The sequence below is a fragment of the Pleurodeles waltl genome, chromosome 1_2, assembly GCF_031143425.1.
Source record: "Pleurodeles waltl isolate 20211129_DDA chromosome 1_2, aPleWal1.hap1.20221129, whole genome shotgun sequence".
NCBI lineage: Eukaryota > Metazoa > Chordata > Amphibia > Caudata > Salamandridae > Pleurodeles > Pleurodeles waltl.
Genome location: NC_090437.1, coordinates 572060403 through 572075198, shown reverse-complemented (window position 1 = coordinate 572075198; position 14796 = coordinate 572060403). Strand labels below are relative to the sequence as shown.

General features: G+C 41.4%; 1 protein-coding gene across 4 annotated transcripts in view; it reads left to right on the top strand.

Annotated features, from left to right (window-relative positions):
- JADE1 (jade family PHD finger 1) overlaps window positions 1-14796 on the top strand; it is a 169554-nt gene that overhangs the window by 128283 nt on the left and 26475 nt on the right. For all 4 annotated transcript variants that reach the window (XM_069242204.1, XM_069242196.1, XM_069242212.1 and 1 more), the window contains one exon: window positions 12698-13201. In XM_069242204.1, the coding sequence (XP_069098305.1) occupies window positions 12698-13201 (504 nt within the window). The remainder of the gene's footprint in view (window positions 1-12697; window positions 13202-14796) is intronic.

Genomic DNA, 14796 nt, shown 5'->3' with positions numbered 1-14796 from the left:
CCATGCTGACACTGACGCCTCTGCATGCACCGTGACCTGTGGACATTGCTTGTGAGGTACACGAAGCACCGTCCCGCACCGCAGTCCCAGTCCACCAACGCTAGCGTTATCAACTCCAGACACCCCTGTCTGCACCCCGAACCATAGGTTTGGAGCCCGCTGCGCGTCATACAGCCGCCTTGGGCCTACTCACGACAGTGTTTCAGCAACAATGTCGATGCTGCCTGCACCGTGAACTGGAGACAGCGCACGTCGCACCGCCCGCTTCACACCGCATCCCTGGTCTCACTGACGCCGCTGGACACCGTCACCGAGCTGCTATCTGCACCATGACCTGTGGGCACCACACATCACACCGTCCTGCTTCATATCGCAGACCCGACGTCATCAATGGCAGCGCTCCTGACTTTGTCATCAGCCCAGAGATCGACCTGCAACGAGTGCGACTTCAAGGGTGTGGCGACCCCCGCACCGACCCCCAGAACAGACGCTAGCGGAGCCACAATCTGGACCGCATCCCGAGAATCACGACGTCCTGCATTCAAGGTACTGTTTGTGGGTCTTCCCGACACCGTAGCTGGTCCGCGATGCCAGGACCAGCCTGAACTGTTGAATTTGTTGTTCATGATGCCATGACAGCCCCAGACCGAGCCATCTACTACAAGAAACAGTATTTTTAAGTAATTCTTTCTAAATTTTTTGGTCGTGTTTTATTCATATAAATATTGGCTTGTTTTCTAAAACTGGTGTAGTGTCCTGTGTTAAGTACAAATGCTTTACACATTGCTTCTGAGATAAGCCTGGCTGCTCGTGCTAAGCTACCAAGGGAGTGAGCAGGGGCTATCTGAGCTTGGTATCTCCCTGATCCTGACTAGAGTGAGGGTCCCTACTTGGACAGGGTACAAACCGACCCCATTTCTAAAACTAGCATTAAGGGAAATGACAGGACATACTCCATTAATTTAGTTTTTCTCCCCATGTTGATTTCACTGCATCTCGCTGGGCAATTAAGTTCTATGTTGTGGCTACAACTCCACTGTAATGATAGTAAACAGTGAAAATATATGTATTGAGTTGTTCTATGGATATGCAGCATACAGGTGTTTGCCTTATTATTTGTAACTATGTTTTACATGTTAGATTGATAATCAATATTTAGAAGCTCCTCTGTCTACTATGCAGATACTAGATGCAGTGCATGCTGTAGTGAAGGAGCGTAGTTTATATCCTTTTTATGATAAACATCAAAATCACATTTGTAATGATACTGATATAAAGAGATCATAAATAGTTAACTAGAGAAGGAGAAGTGTGAAATATAGCCCACTGAGTCATAGCAACGTATACGTAAGTGTGAGTATACAGCAACAGCAGGTGTAGATTCTAACGCTGTACCCTTTGAAACAGAAGCGAAGATGCTCTGCGGGGTGCCCCAGGGCTTGGTGTTTTCCCCACTCTTATTTAACGCATGTGCTACCTTTAGTCAAATTATTTCACTTCTGTGTTAACTGTATACCTACAGCACTGAGCTGATTTTCAGTGTTATCCCCATAATGTCATCCATCTGGTGAAGTCTCAGCTTTTCAGTATTTTTTAACTAACATCTTTGTAATGTTACCTTGGGTGGATGTTGTCTCTCTTCCTGAAAACTTAATCGAGGTAAGACTGAACTCCTTAACACCAGTATTGGTGTGTGTAAAAACAATGGTTCTCACCCATCTAATGCTGTGCAAACCAATAAATTAATTTTGATGCAGTCCTGTCCCTTGAAGTACTGGTATCAAAAAATCTGTTTTTTTAGATTCACGCTTATAATCCTATATATGCCAACATGCTGGAACTTCAGAAAATTTCATTTCCATTGTATAGTGTAATATTTTAATTAGAGGCAGACATTTCAAAGTAAGTAATTTATGTAATCTGCACAGAATTAAGCACAAAGGTGTTTGTTGAGTTTTTATCACTGGTCTAGACAGTTTAAAGAATAGCAAAAAGGCTGCATTGTAGCACCTAGCGGAAAAATGTTCGCTTCCCAGGTTAAAAAACATGTACGAGCCTGCATTTCAGTAGAGCAAAATGAAGAAAAAGAATATCTCCTAGGTTAAAGTGCATCAGGTCAAAATGAGGACATTGCTCCTTTTAGGGCTCAGCAGCTTCCCTCTTCCAGATTACACTGCACTGACGTGTTGCCCCACAGCCTTGGTTAGTTTTTCTGGGTGTAGCAGACTGGATCCTAGAACACATCTGGGAGATTTTCTCCCATATCAATGAGTTTTTTTTACTTCAAAACCATTTGTTTCTCAAATCACTCAATGGTTTTCACATCTCTTCATCAAGATCACCTATCTTTACCACATTTGTGAGTTATTTGTTCTCACAATGTCTCCACTTTTTGTGAAGTGCCCTTCCTGTGGAAAGAAGAAGGTTGCTACCCATCCCCACTCTGGCTTGTATAATTCTCACCTACACAGTCAGTGATGTCCTGTGGGTTCTGCCAATAGATTTTCAACAGAACCTTTAAAGACAGGAAAAGCATTCATCTTGGGATGTGGTTTGAAAATGTGAAGGCGTAGCAGGAGAGAAGAAAGTACAAGAGACATGTCGGAGAGGGTCGATCCTCTACAGAAGCTATGTATTCTCTGAGAAAAGACTCCTTGTTAATGAAATCAAAGGAGAAGAGTGACCTAGATGCCATCCTCATCTTTTGACACACTTCGGGAGGTCATGGAAGCACCAGTCAACATCAAGGCATACTATGACCCCAACATGTTTACTGTCGAAGAGCCTGACATGGCTAGAGTGGTGAGGACTATCTGGCTGATGCCGAGACCGTTAACAATGAGGACGTCATCAAACCACTATTTCCCAGTGGCAAGCCGACCGCCGTTGAGAACATCCTTATTGAGTCTACTGTTATCACCAACATTCGCACATCGTCAAACAAATGGATGTTGAGACGTTCTTCATTTTCTTCATCTTCTTCATCTTCACCTGCAGGATGACTCCTTCTCTACTCTCATTTCGCCTCTTCCAAATGGCAAATTAAAAATGCCAAAGAATATGATTTCTTCTGTTCCAGTTCAGGATGCTTTACCATCACTGGATCCACCTGTCAAAACAATTAATATCCTAGTTCATCTTCTCTTTTACTCACTCCAGTGAGCGGTAGTGTACTGCAACACCTGGAAAGCGGAAACAAATTTCAGCAGAGCAAGTGGGTCTTGCAAATCATCAGAAAAGGGTATTCAGTTAAGTCCAAAGCACCTTCTACAATAATTCCACCGAAAACCACATCAAAACATCAGCTACTTGTGCTGAGAAAGGAAGTAACATGTAAACCTTCAAAAACAAGTAATAGATCCTGTCCCCGCCCAATTACATTGAGAAAAAGTAAATTTATTTCAGAAATATTTTAGACCCCCAGGAATGCCCCAAAGCAGAACATTCTTCCTTTCTTGGAATTGAGCCTGGCCAACAAGTACATCAGACTGGCAGAGATTCAGGATGTTAGCTTTACACCAAATGCATCCCCAACTCCTGAAAGGAGATTGGATGTGTTTGGTGGGTTTGCACAATGCCTATTTTCATATCCCAGTAATAAGAAAACACCGGAAATTCCTGTGATTCAGTGTGGGGGATTCAATGTGAGGAAAAGCTGATTTCAGTTTGAGAGTTTCCTTTCAGACAAAAATCTGTGCAAGGACACTTAAGAAGACAAAGGATTTGCATGTATGTATACCTAGATGACTGCCTAATAATATTCTCCAGAATAGCCTTTACAGGATCCTTCACCGTCTCCATGTTAACTATACAAATCAGCATTGGTTCCAGTTCAAACTGTAGTCTACACTGAACATAAAAATAGAAATGTCTCCTTTAGAGAACAGAGTGTCTACCATTTTGAAGACAGAAAAGCTCCTACTGCAAACTTCTTCTCCCACTGCATGCCAGATATCGCCCATGCGAGGAACAAATTTCAGGAGACTGCCCGAATAGTGCATGGAAGACCAATAGATTCAAGACCAGACAATTGGGAAGAGAACTTGAAGCGAACGCCACAAGCCAGAGCGTCACTCATTTACAAGTGTAAGATAAAGAATCTTGTAATATGAATTCCATTTAACTTCTCAGACCATAGTGACGGATGTAGCCCTTTAACAATGGGAAGACCACTTCCAAGATCTAACAATACAGGGTTTGTGGTCAGAGAAACAACAGTGCCATGCAAATATAATGGAACTTAAAGCTGTACGTTTCCTTTTGAAGGAGTTTCAAGCACCATTCACAACCAGAAGGTTTTTAGTTTTGACATGCAACATGACCACAATGTACTATTTAAACAAACAGGGTGGGATCAAATAAGGACTCTGTCCCTACAAGTCATAGCATTCTGGCACTAGTTCGTAATGAGGAACCAAGGCTGTGCATCTCACAGGGCTTCAAAAGTGTTAAACAGACCTGCTAAGCAGAATTCATCAAAAACCATGAATTGGAAATAAACAATGATGTGCACAGAGATATTTCCCAAGACTGGGGGTGGCCTTCACTAAACCTTTTTGCAACAAGACAAAACATAAAATGCCAAAGCTTTTGTGTCGAGTGTGGCAACCAGGATCAATGGGAAATTCTCTTTTGATGAATTGATCCAACACATTTCTGTGTGTGTTTCCAATGTCCTCTCTAATTACAGCTGTGGTGATGAGGCATTGTAATGAAAAGAATATTCTTGTGACCGGCAATGGCCGAAAGAGTGGTAGTTCCCAGACCTTTTCATCTATCAATAGCATCACCCAAGAAATTGACAGACATATCAAATTAGTTATTGAAGATGCAGAAAAAGATCCATCATCCCATCATACAGTTGTTGAAATTTACTGCATGGATTTTGAAGTCCTGTAGTATAGACATTTAATTTTACCTTAGGAATGAACATTCTTAAGGAAGCAAAATGGTCTTCCTAAAGAGTGTCTTACAATTTCAAGTGGAAATGATTTCTCATCTGTTTTCTGCAGAAAAAAACACAATGCCATTGGATGCCAAGAGAATGTCATTATACCCTATCTTCTTCATCTGGTGAAATCATAGTTACAGTATTCTTCATTAAAGGTACATTTAGCTACCTTCACTGCTTACAGATATGACCAGACCAAAGATACTATTTCCTGATGCTAGCTGTAAATAATTTTTTTGAAGGACTGAAGAAGACCTACCATCCAAGATGGCTGCATTTTCCTTCATGGGAAATTAACATGGTGTTATCTAAATTGATGGCTCCACTTTTTGAGCCACTTAATGAGGTATTATTGTAGCACCTTTTCTGGAAGATCTCTTCTCTGGTTGCAGTCACTTCTCCTAGAAGGGTCAGTGAGCTGTCATCTGTATCCGCTGTTGAACCGTATACTGCGTTTCATCACAGTAGGGTAGTTTAGGAACACACCTACATTTTCTCTCCAAACTTTTATTGCATTTTTAAAAACATCATACATTGCACTTAGACTAAAGACCAATGAGCATTATCAAGAGTACAAAAGAGTTATAAACAGGTTAGGCCATACTTATTTCCACCTCTTGGTAATTTCCCATTTAGCCAGGTTTAATGCTAGGTCCTCAAATCTAGTAATTACTTTGTTTTTTGTATTGTGCTGAAATCCCCCTAGCAGACAAACCAGTGAGGTATGGGAAAGTGTTTTGTCTGTTGTTTCATTTATACTTGCTACTACTCCCTCCCCGTATACCTGCAAAGCTGAGCAGCTCCATACCATGTGGAGCATCACCGCTCCCTGCTCCCCGCATCTGGGGCATCTCACGTCCTGTGCCCCATTGGTGCACCCAATTTTCCTTAGTTTAAGGTATCCCCTGTGCAGGAAATAGTAGTTCATCAACTTAAATCTGCCATTGCTGGATATTTTGCAAACATTGGTTAGGATTGTGGTCTATTGCGTGTCAGCAATAGGGTGTTCTAAATTATCTACCCATTTCTGGCGTAGGTCTGCGAGTGGAGTGGTGGTATTATCTCTGAGCGCTTTGTATATGAGCCATATTGCACGTGTTTTGCCCGTTGTGGTACAGAGTATGCTAGTGTACTGGTGGGTCGGAGTTCTGTTACTCCCACTCCCCAGCAGTTTTGCACTTTCAGTTCTACTGCATTGTGTAATAAGAATTGTCCAGGGGGCAACTCAAATGTTTCCACCTAGTTTTGAAAGGGTAGCAACCCACCATCCTTGTAGAGGTCACCCATTTATGCCATATGCTGCCCAGTTCAGTGTTTTCTGCAGCGTCCAAGTCTTATCTGTGGTGACTATTACCTGTAGCGATATGTCTGGAGAGTAAGGCCAGTGGTTTTGGGCGCGCTGTAGACCACGCTTCGAGCAATGGTGAATAATGTTTTGTTCTCCAGGACTGCCTACTTCCGGTTTTGTAGGTGTCAGGAGTATTTGAGATAGGGCCTTGATGTCTCTGGTTTCTCTCGGAACCTCACTCTCCCGGGTACAGTCTCAAGGGTAACCATTGATTAAGCCATTGAATCTGAGCCCCCAGGTAGTAAAGCTCGAGGTCAGGTGCTGCTAACCGTCCGTGGTGGGTGTATGAAGTTTGGACATCCCCACCCTACACCTGCCCGTTTCCCATGTGAGTTCCAATATCAGTGTACTTAATTCTCTAAATTGTTTGCGGGGTATCACTATTGGTAGTGTGTTGAAAAGATAAAGTAAGCGGGGAAGCACCATCATCTTTGCTTCTATCTGTCTGTCCTGTTACAGACACTGGAAGTGTTTTCCAGAACCCCACATTAGCCCTAAGTGGCCTTATTGTCCTCCTAATGTTCCCTTCCAAGACATCTTTCGGTTTGTGGTATACTCCAACACCTAAATATTTATGCAGGATCTGTCCAATGTGAACCTGTAGAGGTTTCAGGGTTGTGGCATGTTACGGTTAAGGGGGAATATTAATGATTTCAGTCAATATATTTGCAGGCCCGCTATGTTGCCAAATCGTTCTAGTAGGGAGATTGGCCCCAGTAAGTCCTGCTCCGTGTTGGCTAAAAAGAGGAGCTTATCATCTACATATAGTGCAAATTTGTGACAGAGGCCTTGGCAATGTAGTGCCCGATAGGATGCCCCCATCCATGCTCTGTTAGCCTGAGGTTCAAAAGGAATAACGAACAGTAGTGGTAGGAGGGGGCATCCCTGTCTGGTCCCCCTGCCTAACTCGTAAGTCTCTGACATTGCCCTTCCTGTCCGCACCCGTGCTGAGGGACCCATGTAAAGAAGTCTTGTCCACTGGACAAAACCTGCTCATAGTCCAAGCCTTTCCATCACTTGATAAAATAATCCCAGCATAAACTATAGAATGCTTGCTCTATATCTGTTGACACAATCACTACTTTGTTGTCTTCTGGGAGAATAGTTTCTTAAATGGAGAATAGTCTGTGTATACTTAACACTGTATCCCGTCCCAGGATAAATCTGGTTTCGTCTGGTTATGTAAATTTGGACTTATTTGGAAGAAGGTGGATCCCAATATGTGGCTCAGTATTTTATAGTCTAGGTTAAGCAATGAGAGCGGGTGATAAGCACAAACATCTCTGGGGGAAGCGCATGGTTTAATCAAGTGCCTCGATGGTGGTAGAAGGAAGGTGACCTGCCTCTTGAGCTGTTGCATATAATTCCACTAATCTAGGTGCGAGCTCCTCCAAATATGTGGCAGAGAATTCCATGGGGAAGCTGTCAGTTCCAGGTACTTTGCCCCGGGCCATAGCTTGAATTGCTGCATGCACATCCGGCAAAGTGATGGGACCTCTTAAGTCTCCTGTATTGTCCATATCAATGTGTGGCAGCTCAGTGTTCTCCAGAAATATGCTTCGGGTCTCCCGATGTTGTTCTAGAGGGACGGCATACAGGATTGCATAATATTCCTTGAATCTTTGATTTATATCCTGCTGGGAATATAAACTCATTCCTGTGTTTGAGTCCACCTGTAGTATCGGGGAGCCCCTAGAGACTGGGTTGGCGAGCCAGGCCACCAACTTCCCGGATTTATCTCTCTCAGCATGAGCCTTAATCATGTATTCTCAGTAGTCAAAATATCTAACATTTTCTAAGCATACTGTTAGCTGTTCCTTTACGGCAAGTAGTTGTTATTGTAGTCCTGGGGTACCGGGGTGATCTTTCTCTAAATTCCTCAGTGCCATTTCATGATTTTCTACTTCTTGTATAAGGGTCAGCCGGACCCCCACCACTTCAGCGACACATTAGCCCCGTATAACTGCTTTCAAGGCATCCCATTCTCCAAGTGGGGATGTCATCGAATGTGCCTTGTCCTCAAAATATTCCTTGATGGCCTCTCCTATGGAATGGTGGGACACCTGGTCTTCCAGCGTCTCTGCCGGCAAGTGCCAATCAGGTATTCAGGGGTGTTCCCTATTCCAGTCTAGTGCTAGTAATATCTGACTGTGGTCTGACACAGTTCTGCAGAGCTATTCCATGTGCTTCACTGTTCCTTGCACCTCAGGGGAGCAAAGACATGCGTCCAACCTTTTGTATAGAGCATGTAAGTGTGAGTAGAAGGAGTAGTCCCTAACTCCTGGAGTTGCCTCTGCCAGGAGCCTATAAAGCCCCCCTTTCTTTTGCCAATTCTTAAATGTATGTGCTAGCCAAGTCACTGGGAACTCACGCAGAGGTGGATACATATGATCAATGGTGGGGTCGCTCACATTAATTTCTTCCAATTATAATGGTTTGTCTTAAGTGGAGGGCATTTGTTCAGGAGACTGCGTGGTAGAAACTCCCCTGATCAGTGTTAGGAGCGTAGAGCCCAGCAATGGTTAGATCCTGGCCTGTGAACCTGCCTGTTATTAGGACACATCTTGCGTTAGGGGCAATTAGTTTTTTTTTTTTTTTTTTTTAAATGGGACTCCAAAGTAAACCCACATCAAAGCCCCCTGGGCAAATGCCGAGTACGTTGTAGCATAAAGTTGCCCTCTCCATCGTTTGTGGAGCACATCTCTCTCTGAGCTGGTCGAGTGGGTCTCTTGCAAAATGGCTATATGGGTGCTGCATCTTTTTAAGTATGTGTAGATTTTGTATCGTTTAGTCATATTGTTTAATCCCTTCCCATTCCAACTGATAAAAGTAAATGTCAGGGGATGTCCATGGTAAGAGCATGTGATGGTCTTTGAGATTTCTCTCTGTCAGGTGATGAATTATTAGCTGTTATCACAGATTTTCATATCCATCAATCCATCTCTCAACCACTGTTTTTTTTTTTAGGAATCCTTCTACCCCCACTGAAAGAACATTAGATATAAGACTAGTGTTAACGTTTTATTCAGAAAGAACCAAAAACATGCTCAAATCTAAAAATGTATGCTGCTGGAGTCTTATGTTACGACGAGGGTGCTCTCCAGGTGAAATAGCTGCATTTAGGTTGAGGAGGAGTATATGCATGCCAAGAACCTACATATGCTGTGACCAAAAATTCAGTAAAAATAAAGAACTTGGACAAATGTTTGGTGCCTATTGTTGAATTAAAATGATTCTAAACCAACTGGCTGGCTTGAAGTGAAGGGGAGCTTGATGGCAGCCTTTACCTTCTTGCTGTACCTCGGGGCTGCTCATATCATGGTGTTTAATTTGCTTGGAGGCCTATGATATAGCTTTATCACTGGTGGATCCTCCTGGTTATTTGCATCAGTTGTGTAAATTCCTGTTATGCCACAATGTAAAGAAATAATAAAATGGAAATGAACTTTGATGAACTTTGATGTTAGAAAAAATAAGTTATGTTAAGCTGCTCAAAATGTTAACATTTGCAGTGCTGTCATGATGTCAAAATCTGCAAGATGTGTTATGACTTTTGTGTTTGATCTTCATGTCTATCTTGTCTTATTCCTCCATATCAAAGTGTGTACCCAAGTTGTTCTGAGCAAGTTAAAGTTAGCAATTGTTTCACCCAATACTTCAGAGTATTAAGGATGAAGTCATGAAATAAGCTACAGTCGCTTAATTCTAGACCTTTCTGGACAAGGATGGTGTCATCTAAACAAATGTACTGAAAGATACTCGTATTCTCTGGGAGGAATGTGCTTGCTACTCTGTTCTACATTTATAACTATCAGTTTGAATCCTGTCCTACGATGCAGATGAAAATGTCACTTACTTGTAACTTCAGTTCAACATTATAAGAACCTTCACTGAAGTCGTATAAATATACCCTCCTGCGCAAATACCAATACTTCCCTTTAATATTGTGAAACATATGTTTTTCATTTCAGTAATAACTAAGCCTGTATGGAAAACTGCCGGTAAAATGTATGTTGGGAGAGGAAAGCTGCAGAGCCCTTAAAGGAGCAGTACCCTGTTTTTGACCTGAAGCACTCGAACCTAGCCTGCATCATTTTTTTCATTTTTCTTCTACTAACATTCAAGTTTGCACCTGTTTTTAACCTGAGCAAAGAACATGTTTAGCTAGGTTCTACTATCTAGCTTTTTCTTATTTTCTAAATTGGTTATTCCAGTGAGAAGCTCAGCAAAAGCCTTCCTGCTTAGCTCTATGCAAGTGACATATGAATTACTTTAAAATGTCTGCCTCCTAATAAGAGTTTGTCCTCTATACCAGCGGTTCCCAAACTTTTGACTTCTGTGGACCCCCACATTATCATTACTGAAGCCTGGAGACACCCTCTGAATCTTTATTGGAAGCAGGGGACCCCCCCCACTGAGTCATTACTGAAAGCCGGGGACCTAATCTGTTAATATTATTTAATTTTGTAAACAGTTGCGGACTCCCTGAGGAGGCTTCCCAGACCCCCAGGGTTGCCCACACCACAGGTTGGGAACCACTGCTCTACACTATGGAAAATATGTTTTCCATTGTCCCTGTACAATTGGTGGGAATATTCTGCATTTATGAATTCAGTTGGGATTCCTACAATGCAGGACTGGAATTACATTTAAGTAACTGATATGCCAAAATCATGTGCTGGCATGGAACGAAGTGCTAAAGAAAATGTTTACTGTTTATCAATAAAGAAAGTCATAGTTCCATACTCGGTGGTCTGATTCAATCTTGTCTTGAATATGGCAGGTCAATATTTTGCTGTTTGACACAAACTGGTAAAAAGATTACAATTTGCAAAAATGAAAGTTGCCAAACTCTTAAGTGTGACCAGGAGAAAAGATCATACTACTCCCTTCTTTAAATCTCTGCCCTGGCTCTTGATTTGTCAACGCATCCTGCTAAAACACTATTTATTGTTCATCGTGCATTATACAACTCTTATTCTGTCTTCATGGAAGCTAATTTTTTGCCCTGCACACTAAAACGCACCCTTTGATCAATATAACAGTGGCTACTTCAGATCCTAAACAAAGCCTGTTTGGTTTGGTGATGGGGCTTGTTCTGTAACTGCAGGAACACTTGGAATAATCTCCCCTTGAGACCTGACAGCTTTCCACCATTCAGGCTTTTCGCAGACAACAGAATTCAATGGTTTATTTTCTGAAAACCTGTCAGTTTTCTTTTATCTTTGTTGTAGGTTCAGTTATTCCTCCTCCACATATGTTGAGTAAATCATGTGATCTTAGGTTTGACCAACAATCCTTAAATGCATCATGGTGTGGCTCCGCAGCAGTACTCAGTGTGTTAATTAACAAAGTTGAGATCTCATTTCTTACTCTGAAACACTCCAGACTGTTACTGTTTCCAGTACTGTGAACATGTTTAGCCTCCTATGTTTGTAGGCCCAGTATGTTTAGGTCGTAGAAAGGTTTAAGGTATATGCAACATATTTATTAATGAAAGCTTATTAGTCCTTTCTTGACTATGCATACAACTTTGTAATGTTTCCCCTGGTTGAACTCCTTGCAGAAGCACAATGAAAAGCGAAAATTGGACCAGAAAAATTCTGATAGAATATAGGTCGCTTATAAGGAAACGTACGCATATAAGGAAAGTCATTAAGTGCTAAAGTTTCGTGGCGAGTGAGATTAATAGTGGTGAAATGTGTAAAATGAGCAGTTGTTTAAATTCAGACTATTTCTTCATCTGAATGACGATGTTAATCTGTACAAATCGGATCTAAACGTAGTAAATGCAAATTTTAAGAATAGGAGGGAAGAAAAAAATGAGATCCCACATGAAAATGAAAAGGGTACGACAAGTGCATTTTTTAAATGCATTGTATTGGAAATATCAAACCTACAACAAGCGGATGCAGTTAAAACGTTCACTCCTATGAAATGATAACCCTTGAAAGCAAGATCATGCGACTACACATTAGAAACCAAAATCAGTAGGTTACATTGATGTCATTTGTGGTGGTTGAACTCCATTATGAAAAGTATAAATATGATTAGTATGCATTGGTAAAAGGGTAAAGTAACTTAGCAAGTTGCGTTTCTTTTGCATTCACTATTGAAGCACATGCCATTTCCTCTCATCAACACAGACTCAAGCTTTAGCTATAAATAGTAAATGGAGATGAGTGTAACTTTTACCAGAATTCAAAATTAGCACAGTCTTCCCATTTCAGTAGTCGTCTGGAAGTATGGAAATAAAATGCTTCCTCACTCACTTTTGCTTCTTTTTTTTTTTTTTTTGCGGTATTGGCTGTAGTTGACTGTATTATTTTAATAGTGAAATAGACATAGTTTAACTATTTTGCCTTCAACACTTGTGTTTACATTTTTGTTTAATGTAGTGTTCTGTGAAAAACTGCCGGACAGCCTTTCATGTGACCTGTGCCTTTGACCGGGGCTTGGAAATGAAAACGATTCTCACAGAGAGCGATGAAGTCAAGTTCAAATCTTACTGTGAAAATCATAGCTCATGCAAAAATGGTTCAGAAGAAAGTTTCAGTGAAAATCCTGGGGATGGACACGAGAAGCATATGGCCCCCTCTACCCGCATGGATCAGAAAGAGCAAGAAGCACAGAGAGTGAGTCAACGGAAGCAAAAACTCCAGGAGCTGGAAGATGAGTTTTTCACATTTGTCAGTGTCCCAGAGGTGTGCCAGGCCATTGATATAACTGAGGAGGTAGCCCAGTTCCTATTTCAGTACTGGATGTTGAAGCGGAAAGCTAATTTCAACAAGCCCTTGATTACTCCCAAGAAAGATGAGGAGGACAATCTAGCAAAGAAGGAGCAAGATGTTCTCATCAGAAGGCTGCAACTCTTCACTCACTTGCGACAGGATCTGGAAAGGGTGAGTTGCTGGGATTGTTTCTGAAAACTATTGATACCTCTAAGTTTCGGATCATGTAAGATTTTTTCACATCAATGTAATATAAAGGCTCCTCGGTGTCATTACATTTCTCATGATGACAGCTAATCTGATGTGTTTGCACTGTTGTTTGTTCTGCACACCTAACATTTAAGTGTTATTAGTATTTTTTTCCTGTTGCACAATTTATTCTACTGCGCTCACCCACTTCAGAAAGGATGGAAGACCGTACTGTCCTCCAGTATACCGCATTGCTACAAAGTGCAGTAATTGCTACCGGAAAAAGTAGAACACGTTTGAACCTTAAGCTGGCTTAGTCCAGTGCCTAAAGCCAGCAAAAATAGGGTCTAGGAATTGATTAAAAATCTGATGTGGCCATGGTGAAAAGTGGATTTGCCACAGAAACAATATAAATTAATGTGCAGTCTCCAGGTACCCTGTGAAGCAACTACTTTCAATGTTTGAAAAGTTATTATCCATGCACTGTAATGAAATGATTTGTGCAAGAGCTGACTAGTGATGTTCCAGCAGACTGACAAACAAATGAAGAATTTGAGATTTCACTTGTTATTTTTGGGAGACTGATAGAAGAATTACACTGCCCGAGCCAGTAATGTTTTCACCAGATATTCTAATGAACCTGTCACCAACAACTCCATTCTTGGGACAGTGGTTATTTGGAGGAAAAACATAAACTCTTAAGTGGACCCAACTGTAAAAACAATATATCATGCTAAAGTCTCTCAAGCTGGTATTTATGTGTAACACTTAGAAAGCTGTGCCATAAGTTATATCTCAAGCAGGTAGAAATTGCAAAGAACAACTGGTTGTCCAACTTACTGAAGCTTATGAAATCCCTAAAGGTTTTGAAGTTCCATTCTGGCACTGTTGAGTATACCCAGAAGATTTATTCTTCCTCAACTAATAAAGAAATGCTTTTTAATTTAAAAAAAAAAAGGGAAATTCACTGGATTCTTGAAACTTGTTCCTCATGTCTTGTAGTGCCTCCATCTGCCCTCTCCTAACTGAAGATTGGACATATCAGGCAAGAGGATTTGCCCATTGAATGTATTAAATAGAGACATATACCCCTTCTGTACTATTGCTTTTGACAAATGAGAGATTTACATTTGAACTCTCATTGTCTTTCTGCATGGTACTTGGCAGTTTTGTCTACCTCGAGAAACAGGTATTCACCATCATTCATACTCTCATATGGTCGGTCTTACCCAATGCCTCCTCTGCCGCATCAGCAGTTAAATGCTAAGCTTATATTAATGTTGCTTAATTTGCAATTGTTGTGGCTTACTCATAAATCTGAGATTACAGAGCTCACCTCTCATTTTACAGCTTCCACGTGAATATACGGCTATGGCTCTACTGAGTTGAATCAATAATTCAGGAGCCTCGGCCCCTTCCCATGAATACATGATTTGGGTCCAGGTTTTTTTTTTTTTTTTTTTAATCTACTGTTGTCATAGACTAGTTGAAAGTTAGGCTATCACATAGACCTGGATGACATCTCTGTTGGTAGCATGAGCTTCAGTAGATACCCATGCTTTGCATACCCCTGCCAC